This window comes from Planococcus citri, chromosome 3 (genome assembly GCF_950023065.1).
Source record: "Planococcus citri chromosome 3, ihPlaCitr1.1, whole genome shotgun sequence".
Taxonomy (NCBI): Eukaryota; Metazoa; Arthropoda; class Insecta; order Hemiptera; family Pseudococcidae; genus Planococcus; species Planococcus citri.
The window spans coordinates 18,036,109-18,050,045 of record NC_088679.1 but is presented as its reverse complement, the minus strand read 5'-3'; the positions used below and the strand labels follow the sequence as shown (position 1 = coordinate 18,050,045).

Sequence of the window (13,937 nt, the reverse complement as noted above, 5' to 3'; positions counted from 1 at the left end):
TCGCCAGCTCGGCGCATGGCGCGAGAAAAGAAACATCGTGGATGCGGAGACTCCCCTTATTAACACGGCGAGTTAATTACACGAGGTTCTTGTTCATTTTACAGATCGTGTTATTGTCGTATTATTTATAGATTACAATTCACGTCGAGTTTCTAAATTAAAATTTATATGCTCGCGAAGGCGGTACAGTACACGTATGTCTATGTACATACATGAATCTGTACACTAACATATGTTACGTGTGTGTGCGTAGTAAGTGTATAGACATGGAGAAAGATATAGACTAGATAGAGAAAGAAAGTACGAGTATGTGAAGCAGGGAGAAAGACGAAGAAAAAAATGACATAGACTGCGTAACAGTGAGTATATTATTATTGTATGCACCGAAAGTGAATTATTACAGCACAGTCAGGGTCGTCGTCGAGAACATGGAGGGCAACGAGGGGTAATTTGCTCCAGGCTCCGATTTCCTACAGGGCTCCGAAACATGAATGGCTTCGAATGAATAATGAAATTATCAATCGTATAGAGCTAATAAACTTATACAATCTGTTGACAATTTTTTAATTTTTTGAGCCCTTTTTAAAAAGACGATTGAAAAAATTGAGTGATTTTTTTTCAAAGAGAGGCATTTGCTCTGAGCCTATTTTTTGTCAGGTTTTAATAGGTCATTCGCTCGGTAATTTTGTCGAAAGCAATTTTATGGTACAAAGAAATTTTGCCCAGATGCCCATATTCCCCTCTTCCCTGCCTAAACTTGAAAATCCGTCCATCTCTTCATTTTTTGGTCGTACAAAAACAATGTTCGAACGAAAATTGTTCCTTGAAATCTTCTCTACAGCATGGTTATCATCAATATTTTCATTTGGAAAAACCTTTCAGCTTGAAAAGCTCAGAAAAGCATTCTCAAAATCATCAAAATCAGTTCTTTTGATTTTCTTCAGAAGAAGTGTTTAGAATTAAATGCCGGAGAGATCCCATAAGGATCTATTGCCCCCCCCCCCGGCGATCCTACAGGACAACTTTTTTTTAAGGGGGAGTCCTATGTAACATTTCTAGCCCTTGTTCTAAAAAAAAAAGTGGCCCTACTTACAAAAGGGCGGCCATTTTGATTTACAGGTCAGCCGAAATCGCAGATTTTGCGTTCCGACATAGGACTTGCTCGAAATTTTTCAAACCGTACATAGGTAGATCGGAAGAGCAGGCAAAAATTCATCACCTGTCAAAATTTCAAGTGCTAAAATGCCTTTCTCGATTTTTGGTGAATTTTTGAAAATCAAATTTAGGCCACAAATGAGGGAAAAATCAAAATTTTACCAAATTGACCAAGAAAGCTGAAATTTGGGATACATCCTACTTTCGACATGCCAAATCGATTGGAAACGATTGCAAACCGTTTTGAGTAGTTCTGGAGCCTCCAGCAGATTTTTGAAACTCGAAATTCCCACAAAATTTCATCAAATGGAGATGGAAAGCCGAAATTCATTCTGCAAACTAATTTCAATACGCTACGAAGTCGACTGCTCGTGTGTTTCAAGTCGTTTTGGAGCCTCCAGCGACTTTTTGAAAGGTTGTATGGCGTTTTTTGGAGCATAAAAATTTCGAAAAAAGTAGTTGGAAGCTTCAAAATTATTTGGAACCACCATGCAGTCGACTTCATATCGTTTTGAAATTAGTTTGCGAAGTAAATTCCAGCTTGCTAACTCCATTTGATAAAATGTTGTGGGAGCAAGTTTCCAAAATCTGATGGAGACTTCAATAATTTTCAAAAAGTCGCTGGAGGCTCCAAAGCGACTTGAAATCCACCTGCAGTCGGCTTCGTAGTGTATTGAAATTATTTTGCAGAATGAGTTTCCGCTTTCCAACTTAATTTGATGAAATTTTGTGGGAATTTCGAGTTTCAAAAATCTGCTGGAGGCTCCAGAACTGCAGAAAACGGTTTGAAACCGTTTCCAATCGATTTGGCATGTTAAAAATAGCAGATATCCCTTTCAGCTTTCTTGGTCAATTTGGTGAAATTTTTTTCTGTTGTAATGAAGAACGTTCCTTACCAGTTTGAACAAAACCAAAAAATTACTGGAAAAAAAACACAGAGTATAGCAAAAATTAAAATGTTTTGGTTTTTCATTTCAAATAGTTGAACTAAGTATTTTGAAACTTTCTGACAAATAAGCGGGACTTTTTAGCAATTTTTGGAGACAATGTGTGAGAATTTTTGCAATTTCAGGCAAAAATTCCAATTTTTGGCAAAATGCGAGGCTATACGACTTATATTAATGCAAGGAAAATGTTTTTTGACAATTTCTGGTAAAAATCAACATTTCTGGACAATTTTTGGAAAAAAGTGAAACTATTTGGAATTTTTTGTTGCCAAAAAGGACAATTTTAGCGTTTTTGTTGAAAAGCGAGAATATTTTATAATTTTTGGTAAAAAAACAGTAAATACTCTTGGAGATTTATGGAGAAAAAACTTGAAAGTGATACTTTTTGATAACGTCTTGCATGAAAGCTCGAGACTTGGATAATTTTCCCATCAAAAATGATCGAAATTTATGAGATTTGTATGAAATTTTGAAGGGATTTTTGAAATGAAAAAAAGATGTGTTGGAAAGATTTTTGTATGTACATCGAGATATGTATTACATCGGATTGAAAATTTTATATCGTATGAAAAGTATACGAAAAAAAGTATGAAAAAGGCAGAGATGGGAATTAGATGAAAGCGAAAAGTTGAAAGCTGTAAAAAGCCTTTATTTTCAAGATTTTTGAATACTAAAAGAAAGCTGAGCTTTATAAATTTGAAAGCCAAACTCAGCTAAGAGTTTTATTTTACCAGCTTTCTTGAAGTTCTAACAGCTTTCGACTGTACTTTATAATAATATCTATCAAATTGTTTAAAATCTATTGAAAAAAATATAAAAATGAAAAATTCAAAATCAGGGACCAGAAGCAGCTGAAAGCTGAAAGCTGAAAAAGTCAACATTTTCAAGATTATTGTAAGCTATGTAAATTAAAAGAAAGCTAAGCTTTACAAATTTGGAAGCCTATAAGCCAGCCGAAAGTTTTATAATTTTTATTAGAAGCTAAAAGCGAAAAGCTAAGCTTTATTATTCGGCTTTCAGTCTCTGGAAAAAAGTACGGAATTTTGTTTTTTGAATTTGGTAGACATCCCTGCTTTGTCTTTTGGATTTTTTGATTTCTTAGTTATCGTGGGAGGGGGGGGGGGCTCTCATAACATATTCTCTTGAACTGTGGAGGACATTACGAGATAAGGAATTATTTCATCACTAAATTCAATAACTTGAGGGACTGAGAGTGCAAAAAAGGGGAGACTTCAAAATAAGAGCCAAAATATCAACTCATTTTTTCAGTTTGGCCCCTTCAACGTTCCCATTGACTCTCAAAATTCAGTGAAAATGAAAGGAAATTCAGTTTCTTGAAGTTAATTTGGTTTTCTGATGGGCTGATCCCGTAAAAGATGAATTCCTAGATTTACAGTAAATGTGTTCTTTTTAGTAGGTGGATTTTGACGGATTTTCGAGAAATCTGGATTTTTGCAGAATCCACGAGAATCTGCTAAGAAGGTACCTTTTAAAAATGGATTTTGGATTGAGACTTTTAAGGTTTTGAAAGTTGAAAATGGAATTTATGAAGTGTTGAAAAAAGAAGTTTCCAAAAATCGTCAAAAATCCAGGTTCTCGAAAAGCTACCAAAATCCGTGTAAAAAGAACTCATTCATTATTGTAGTATGAGTGAAGGAGTTTTTCATTTTTTTAAAACGAATTTCATTAGATTGCAGATATTGTTTCCATGCGGGTTTTCTCAAATTTTTCGAAAACTTGTACAAAGTGGTGCTCATAAAAGTTCGACTATGAAAATACTTCTGTCAAAGTGATCAGCCCCATGACATAGGAGGATTTTTTTTCTTCAATTTTTAGGAAATTTTGAAGGCTAATGTGAATTGATGGCGATTTCTGTCCGATCCTAATTCAAAATTCCCATCAAAGATCTGCATCGACTTGAAAAATTTGTTTCTTCAAATCCCTACATGGTCACCAGGGCGAATTTTTCGTAGCCAGTCACACATTATAGGGTATTCCTGGAAGTGATCCTATCGAACATTTCATTCATTCATACCCAACGTTAGTCATATTTGACTCAATAGTACGAGAGCTATTTGGGCAACAAAAAACATAGCAAATCGACTCGGTTCCTCACGACTACCTCTATACTAAGGCTTGTACCTTGTACTACAATGTAATTCGCGTGAAAATTAACATTTAATTACAAATTAACGCGTAATATGGCGACCATACGCACGACGCGTTGAATTACATGGAAAAACAATACGTTAGAATATTACGTAACTCGCCTACGAGATAATTTCTATCACACAGTTCACACAGCAGCCTATATGAAAAAAAAGCAATGTGTCAGTTTTGATGACTCGTATGGACCGCTTTTTCGCTTCCTATAGCTCGACGAATGCGTCATCCACATCCAGCATCGTGCATCGCGAGCACACAACCAGAGTGTGTGTTATCAGTTGTCAGCTGAACTGATACCAGCTTGGCTGCCACTGCCATGCCATTCGATGGGAATAAATTCGATTTTTATTGAACGAGATTACGATAGCTGATTTTTTGAAGTTTATTTTTCTTCTTCGTAATCTCATCTGGCTGCGTTGTTGTTGTGGTAACCAGTACCCTAGTACACACGCGGAACAACCAGTTTTTATAGGATTGATAACACGATCAACACGTGTAATGTGCAGCGACTGAGTAACACAACATCGAGACACGATGCCAACCAAATCATCCATCCGCCAAGTCGACTCTTCACCACCCCTGGCTGATTCTCATTCCAGTCGAGGAGTAACAGGTAATAAACGAGACCGGTACCATTATTATGTACGTCCGCATCCACCTGAATCGTACTGTACACACCGTTAAGGTCGAGAAATCAACGTTGCCGCATTTCCTACTCACTATAATACATATCTGGCTGTCGTTGTCGTTCTTCTTAAGTCATAGGAGCTGCTACTAACATGGCCCATACGTAGTGTATTACCTATACCTCTACCTCTGGCTCTCCTAGTGCAGATATGTGTATTCCCAGCTCAGAACTCAGAAGCGTGTTTCCAACTCAAAACTCTCCGGTTCAGGTTCGCTTTCGTAACCGCACATCGTACACTATCACGGTACACGCGTAATCGGCCAATAACAGCGATACCCATACATCGGAGACCACACGATGGCTCGTATATTTCAATTTTTATACCCATACTCTTTGCCAAGGCATCCATCATCCATCAATTACACCGAGTCACGGACAGGGCAACGCCGCCAAGCTGCTGATGGCCAGTCTCTCACAGCAGACACCAGGGACCATGGACCATGGACCACAAATCGCAAAAGCTTCTCATCGGTTCATATTTTGTCGCCTATAATGGCCAATATATCCACTGGTGTACTCGTAATAGCAGATCCATTCGTATTCGATGCGAAAATTGTTTCTCGACTGCGGTATTCTACTATTCGTACCGCCTCATCGGTGATGTTTTCTTCTTCTTATTCTTGCAGTCGAGATAATAGAGTAATTACGCATTATCAACAGTTTCGTGTTTCGGCTGACTTGCAGCAATACGCTCAGTCGACACCATACGGACGTGAATAATAGACCGATCTGTGAGAACTGTTCAGGAATCTCGATACGATTGTTATCGTTTTATTGAAGAACACGTATGATTCATTAGTGAGCAACGCCCTCTTCTCTTCAATCTCGTGTGCGTCTGGAGTTAATCCTGATTGTGAGTAGAGATGAAGATATGGTCATTCGCAGGATGTGCTACTGTAGGGTCTATTCATACCAAAGCGTCGAGCTTCTTGCACTGGGGGTCGAAGATTTTTAAAATATTTTTTACGTGGTTAGAACTCGACGAAAAATGACGAATGGCGCAAATTGCAGTTCACAAAGTGCATTTTCAGGGGACGAGGTGCTAAAATTTTAAAAGAAGATGAGAGTTATTGGGTCATTCCACGTCAATTCGACCAAAAAGTGGCAAGAGGGGGGGAGGTCGGCGATTTCTTGAAATTTTTCCTGTGAAAAGACCTTTTGAAGGGATGGCCAATGGCGCAAATCGCAGCCCTCTGGCCCTTTTTCAAAGGCTGCTAGGGGGTGTCAAAGGTTGCACGAACTTGAAATATCATCCATTTCAGCAGTGGATTACTAGATAACCGAGAAACCTACTAAAATGGAACGTTTTCCAATAGTTAGTGGTTTTGAAAGGCTTTTTAGTGATATAATAAAAATCAGTGTTGCCACTTTTTTTCGTACGAAAAATTAGCTCAAAAAGTTTCAAAACGTAGTTTTCATATCGTTCCGACTCTCAAAAATTCTTAAAAAAATATATCATGGACAACTTTTCATGCTGAATAACACATTAAAAAATTGGGATAGTACCATGCTGTACAGTTGATTTGAAAAAATTTAAAGTTTGCGAAAAAATGCGATTTATTGATTTAAAACATGAAAAAAAGTTTTGATAGGTGAAGTTGACCCATTTGACCCCCATTTTTTACGTATCTGTTGAGAAAGTTGAAAAAACTCTCTCACTTGATGAAATAAACTGCTCACTAAAAAAATCAAAATTCGAAGATTCAAAAAATGAACGAATTTTTATTTTTTTGTTGTGAGTGTAATTTTTATCAACTTTTTCAGGAAATACGTCAGAAAGAGGTCAAAATAAGACAACTGAATAAATTTAAACTTTTTTTGATGTTTGAAATTGAAAATTGAATTATTTTTTTTGAATTTTCATTTTTTTGTGAGGAGTTTATTTCATCGAGTGAAAGGGGGTTTTCAACTTTTTCAACAGATACGTAAAAATAGGGGTCAAATGGGTTAACTTCAGCTATCGAAACTTTTTTTCATGATTTAAATCAAAAAATCGCATTTTTCGCAAACTGTCAATTTTTTAAAATCGACTTCGCGAAATAATGCCATCCCAATTTTTTAATATGTTGTTCAGCATAAAAAGTTGTCCATAATAATTATATTTTTTTCAGAATTTTTGAGAGTTGAAACGATATGAAAATTTTACTTTGAAACTTTTCAAGCTGTATTTTTCGTACAAAAAAAGTGGCAACACTGATTTTCAGGATATCACCAAAAAGCCTTTCAAAACCCCCAACTACTGGAAAAAGTTCCATTTTGGTAGGTATCGCGGTTGTCGAGTAATCCACTGCTGAAATGGATGATATTTCAAATTCACTGCAACCTTTGACACCCCCCCCCCCCCCCTCCAACAGCCTTTAAAAAGAGCTAGAGGGCTGCAATTTGCGCCATTGGCCATCCCTTCAAAAGGGCTTTCCACAGGAAAAATTTCATAAAAATCGCCGACCCCCCCCCCTCTTACCACTTTTTGGTAGAATTGACGTGGAATGACTCTATTCTAAAGTTTGAGCCGGGTCAACTTAGAAACTACAAATGGTACGTTTTTGGAATTTTTGCCAGTTTGTGGGCATGTTGAAGAGCTTTTTTGGAGATTGTTGAAAATCAGTGTTATCACCTTTTATAGCATCGAAAATTATAGCCGAAAAATTTGAAAAGAAACTGATATTTCTCCATGCTCAAAAATTTTGAAAAAGTTACCCCAAGTTTACTTATTTATTCTGATTAGCGTATCAAAAAATTGGAGTAACATTTTTTTAAATTCTCTGTCATCATTGTCAAAAAATTCCAAATATTACCAGAAAAATCCAGTTTCTTTCGAAATTAGGTTGCGCAAATTGACATAAATTTTCGTCAATTTTGCTACACAATCAAAAAAGAAAATTGGTAAAGTTAGTTTGACTCCACTCAACACCCTTGATACCCTGTTATAAATCAATTTTTGTGGGACTTCTCATGTTTTTTTAAATTATTTTTTGAATATTTACCCAAAAAGTAATGTAAGGAGAAAGTAAGTAAAATGATTTTATGCCAATTTTTTTGAAAATATGTCACTTTACTCAATTTTGACATTTTATGGAAGGAAATCGGGGGCAGACTGGCATACGATGTTACCGGGCGATCGCCAGGGGTCTCAAGATACCAAGGAGCCCCCGCCACGGAACCCATATTTTACCAGAAAATTATTATTTTCACTTTTTCTAAACATTGAAAAAAAATACGACTCATCATTAAAAAAAAAAACAATAATTTTTGCTTCTTGAAGTACGAATTTTTGAAAACTTTTGCCTTAACTTGGCTTGAGTCGAGTCTCTGTGTTTTTTTTTTCGGATTGAACTTTGAAAAAAATCCATCATTCAAATTTTTTTTTTAAATGATATTTTTTTCTTGTATACCGATCGGCAGATTTTTACGTGCAGCAAAAAGCTCGGCGATTTGTGATAGCTGGACCCTGAGGCAATAATAAAATAGGCTATGATTTACAAAAAACTTGAAAATTCTCTAAAACGTTTCGTTTTGTCTGATAGATTATTAATCATCCTTTTATACTCGTATGTACGAGCTAGAGAAGAGTTGAGGTTCTGCCTCAGGGGACTTGGGTGAGACTACTGTACCTTATTGAAATCATCACTACATTTTTCACCCTTGAAATCTATAAATATAGGAAGAGGTAAATGGTACGTAATCATCTATCTGATTTGACGAGTACTTTTTGCAATACGGTAACAACTAACGAACAGAAATATACATTTTCACGAAATTGACCAATCTTTCTAGGAAATGCTGATATAAATTATGTACCTGCCTATCAATAGTATGCCTCATTTTTTCCATTTCCGATACATTGTGATATGGCTGAATATCGAAATAAGGAAACAGTGATATTATGGACGGTGTAGGTGAAATCTCAATATTTTTATCATTGTCAGAGTATCCACAGTACCCATTTATGTTTGAAAAATGAAATTTTTTTTTTTTTTTTTTTGATTCCTTTGAAACTGAATTTCCATGATGATTGCTAAAAGGTGACACGGAATCATGTGTCCTGAGTAGAGTGTGCCTTATTTAATTTTCAAGGTTGGAGTTGATGAGTTGATTTTTTCTAAATGCATATGTAGGTACCTAATCTCTTTTTCTGAGAAAAAATTTTTCGTCTGTGCTCCGATCTGTGTCGACGACCCTCCTCTAGTATGAAGCCTTCCTCCCTCTCAGTTGAAAAAAAATGAGAAAAAATCCAAATTATCCAACAACTTTCCATTTCTGTGTCAGAATTTCTTCGAAGTAACCAATTTTCTGAGAAAAAACTGTTCTCGCCCCCCCCCCGCCATGATGCTGGTTGCCTTGTACACTAGTTAATCTAAAAATTATCCATTTCTGAGTCGAAGTTTTCTAAAAAGTATGTATACCTTGTTAAAAAAATCCATTTTTGAAGAAAAAAATGTCCTCGGTCCCCTAATAATGTTGGTTCAAGTTGATGAGAATCAACATACTTAAGTAAGTAGATGAAAAATTTCGTATAATTTTTTTTTTATTTTCATTTCTACGAAGAATTCTTTTCTTTCTAAATTGTAAATAACCCCATTTCCAAAAAACCTCCTCCTTCTGACCCCAAACTACGAGTATGTCAGTCTCATTATGCAAGAAGTCCCTAAAAGTCGAAAAAATTATTAAAATTGAAGTCTGTAAAAATCGTCAAAAAATTTTCATTTCTGTTAAAATCTTTCATTTATGTACTTAATATATTTTGACGTTATCAAAGCTGAAAAAAATCACCTAATTTTTTAAAATTTTGATCTTTTTTCCGAATTTTTTCAAATTACCTCTTTAAAAAAAAAAAAAAATTGAGTAAGTATTGTTTTTTGATTTTGGTGAAGCAAAATTCGAGGATTGGGATGTTGAAAGGTAAAAATTTTAATTTTCGAGAGTTTTCTAATTTTTTGAGAGGTTTCATGGAAAGAGTGGGAGGGGGGGGCTTGAAACTACTAGATATGTATAGCTTTTCTTGTGAAAATTGATCACATCTAAAAATAATGTAAGTATTAATCGTCCAAATTTGAATTTTATCAAATCGCTGAACCCCAAAATAATGATAATGATTTTTAAATTTTTCAGTTTTTTTGTCGGGGGGGGGGGCAAATTCTATGTTTCTATCTGGTGGTAGGGTGACAACTATTAAATAGAATGTTTCTGATGAAAATGGAACAAATTTATGAATGAGAACGCAAAAATGCACAATTTTCAATTTTTTTGATTTTTCATTATTTCTTCTTATTTTTTTTGGGGGGGGGGGGGGGTTGATTCGATTTGCGTGTTCTAACAAAAAGGCACCTGACATGAGAGATTTTTTTCATGAAAACTAACATCTTTAGACTTTGCCAGCAAAAAAAATCGTCTTATTATTTTCAAAAGTGATGCTTAATGAGAACCACCCAGGTCACCGGTCCATAAATTGATCATGGGTAGGGTGATCGATGTGGCTAAAATTCGTATCGAGCTAATTTTACTCAAGTACCTAGAGACCAAAGTGAGACCTTGAAACTGAAATTATTTCAATTTCAAACGTTTTCCGAAATATTTCATTTTTTTTTCATTTTGTACAATTTGGGGCTCTATTGGTACGACCTTTTTTTTTTCAACGATAGGGTGTCTAACTGTCTATTGTCTACAGTTATGGAAAATACTAAAAATACTCCAATTTTGGCTTAGGGTAGCTCAAAGCCTGAAAATAGCAAGATTCTCGTTAATTTTTGTTATCAATATGTGGTACGAATTTTCAGAAAAATTTCTCTCGAAGTTTCAAAATTCTGATTGAAAGATCAAAATTCCATTTTATTTTGAGTCAAGCTTATCTCCAGTCTCTGAAATAACCTGTTATTATGTATTTTAATTTTTTTTTGACTCCCAGCCTCACCATTGGCGAGCCAGAGCTGCATCATTAGATAACATTATCAACAAATTAGGTACAGGTACCTACTTAAATCCATTCATGATTCAGTGCATAAATATAAGCCACAATATTAAGAAAGGATAACGAAAGATGAACCTATTGGAGAAATAGAAATACATAATTAGAGGGTCAAAACGATAATATCCAATAATCAACACCTTTTTGCCCATTCATTCATAATTCATATAATATCGTCTTGAAAAAAAATCACAGGGCATTTTTCTTCAATGAAGGGGGACAAAATCACTCGACAACTTCCTGCGTATACCCTATACAGGCGTACACATCCAAGGAGGCAATAATCGCATAAATCTTTTCAATACTTTCATTTAATCATTCATAACACACACGGGTCAAATAACTGTTCGTTCATCAAGTGAACTGAACTGACTGTGTGTAGTAAGCTACTCGTATACACGAGATATTAGTCGTATTTCTAACGTACAAAATTCAACATCTTGGCATGGTTATAGTACTTCCCTAGTTTAAATATTCTCATTACAAAACATACTACATACAACAACGAGAAACGAGCTATTAAAAGAAACCAAAAGGAAGGAAAAAAATTCGAGAAAACTTTTTCTTCTTTTCGAGCATTCAACGTTATCGCATATATCGGACACAATAACGACGAAAATTTTGTTTAATTGGTACCTACCTAACTATAGTCTTTCATCAGCGGAAATTGACTAACAATGAAGATTGGCCATAATAAAAAATGAAAAAAAAAATGGAATAAAACAATAAATACACCTGCGACTGTGGTCGAACCGAGCGAATATATAAAATCAACATTAATAACTCGTAAATTACGTTATTCGCGATAAGTTTTTTTTTTCACTGGTGATAACACGGGCTCGACCAAAGTGTTGATATTTTTCACCAAATGTGTAGCTTGGTTTATTGCTGGTGGCTTTTGATGCTTACCTCGTACTTGCAGCAACAGGTTAGAATGAATGTGTACGTTAAGGATTGTGAGGTGACTAATAGAGCCTTTTTTTTATTCTGCGAAAAGAGGATACCTTTGAGTGGAATATTAGGTAGGTAAACGAGAAAGGAGGAAAAATTGCACGCGTGATTGCGACAGAACACGTCAACACCCTTAAAATACGAAATATGAGTAAGAGATTATTCGATTTCACCTTGGCAACGTAAGATTACAAACATAAACCTCAAGACCTCAAGTTTCAAAGTATATTATCAGAAGAACGTGATATTTCTAGCGCTTCCTAATGCTTGAAAAATATTAACTGCGACCATGTACTAAGCTGGTGTAATTATTCTACGATTAAATTACCCAAAAAAGTAAGCACCTATATGAGGAACGAACGTGCATCTAAAAATAATTTCGAAATATATGGTCTCTCAATTGTAACGAGTGTTTCGTCGAATTCGAGCATCAAAATGCAAGATAATCAGTTCGAGCGAACATTAGACAATTGCCAACAAATATTTACACGATGATAAAGACTAATCCCATCGGCTCTCTGGTGTATGGTTTTTGAATTTTGGAAACTTCTATCCACTCGAATCGTGTATAAATACACTTTCAGATCTAAGACAGCAGTAACCCATTGACTTTAAAAAAACGAAATAGGCTACATCGGATATTTTCAAAAAGAAATTCAACTGAGCAGGTCTTCAAACAAGTAGGTACTCATCCTACCCAATTGGTTTCTGCAGAAGACATATTCATTCCCCAAGAGGCCCATCCCAGCTTCATGCAAAAAAGTAAAAAAAAAAGACTCACTTTAAAAAATAAATTTGCCCTTCTTCGGTTCTAGCCTGTTCCCATCCATCAGGCAATGGGCCCAGTTCATCGACCGTTGAAATATCGTAACTCCTCTGTTTCAAATGTCTATGCTGATGTTGCTGTTGAGCCGAAGCGTAAGTTTGTTGCAGGGAGGCTGGAGAACTGTGAGCTCTGGAGTGATTGATTTGCAGACCTGCTGCGGTTGTAATCGTTCCGAACGCCGAATCTCCTGAATTTTCTCGACTGTGAGATATGCTAGATACCGATGGAGATTTAGAACCGGTTGAAGGAGGATGGAAAAATGATTTTGGCAGCTTTCGCATAGCATATGGCACTGTGAGCGGTTTATTTGCATCTGGTTTGAGTACCGAGTCGAACAAAGCTTGTAATTCCGTCTCCGAATCTTGATCTATTCTCACAACCGAGTTGTGGTTCAATTTGTCGTTATCTGACATCGTGATCGTGAAATTTTTCAAAATTAACTAGCATTTACACATCGAAGAAATAAAAATAGGTAGGTAGGTAATTAATTAGAAACAACGCGAGATGTTACCCATTGATTTTTGAACCGAGAAAATATTAATAATATACCGAAACTGACACCAACTTTTTAAAAATTAAACTTACACCATAACTACAGATTTTTATAAGTACTTTAAATTCGGAACATCACTCCGCGACCAAACACAGACATCACAACCGACCAATGAACCTCGCGACTGAACTACTACGAAAAAAAATTACCAAAGTGAATGCGGTTCGCGGTACAACGTTATGTGTGAGAACGTCGTTAGATGGCGCTATTCGCTAATGACTTACGATTCGGACGTACTACGGTACTAGTGTATCCGATCCTCTCGAAAAACGGATACCGGTATAATGGTATAATGGCATAATCATACATATCAACTTTACAACTTATCAAGTATTGTGAAAAACAGTGTTGCTAAGGCGAGGAAAGTTTAAAAAGCGAAATTAATTAGAATTATTTCGACGTGAAATTATATTGTAGTGTTTCGCTTACTAGTCGAGGAGCCCACTTAAAGATAAATTGCACCCCCCTGTCGATCCTCTGGGGCAACTTTTTCCTTAAAGAGGGAGTTCTAAGGAACATTTCTAGCCCTTGTATTAAAAAAAAAGTGGCCCTACTTACAAAATGGTGGCCATTTTAATTGACAGGTCGGCCAAAATCGCAAATTTTGCGTTCCAGCATAGGACTTGCACAAAATTTTTCAAACTGCACAAGGGTAGATCGAAAGATCAAGCAAAAATTTATCACCTGTC

At 35.8% G+C, this 13,937-nt stretch overlaps 1 protein-coding gene across 3 annotated transcripts in view; it reads right to left on the bottom strand.

Annotated features, from left to right (window-relative positions):
• The window catches only part of LOC135841476 (transcriptional coactivator yorkie-like), an 80,528-nt gene extending 67,044 nt beyond the window's left edge, over positions 1 to 13,484 (bottom strand). For 2 of the 3 annotated variants that reach the window (XM_065358447.1, XM_065358448.1), the window contains exon 1: positions 12,651 to 13,484. In XM_065358447.1, the coding sequence (XP_065214519.1) occupies positions 12,651 to 13,108 (458 nt within the window). In that variant the 5' untranslated portion in view covers positions 13,109 to 13,484. The remainder of the gene's footprint in view (positions 1 to 12,650) is intronic. The other variant, XM_065358449.1, reaches the window with a different exon arrangement.
• Between the last annotated feature and the right edge of the window lie 453 nt (positions 13,485 to 13,937).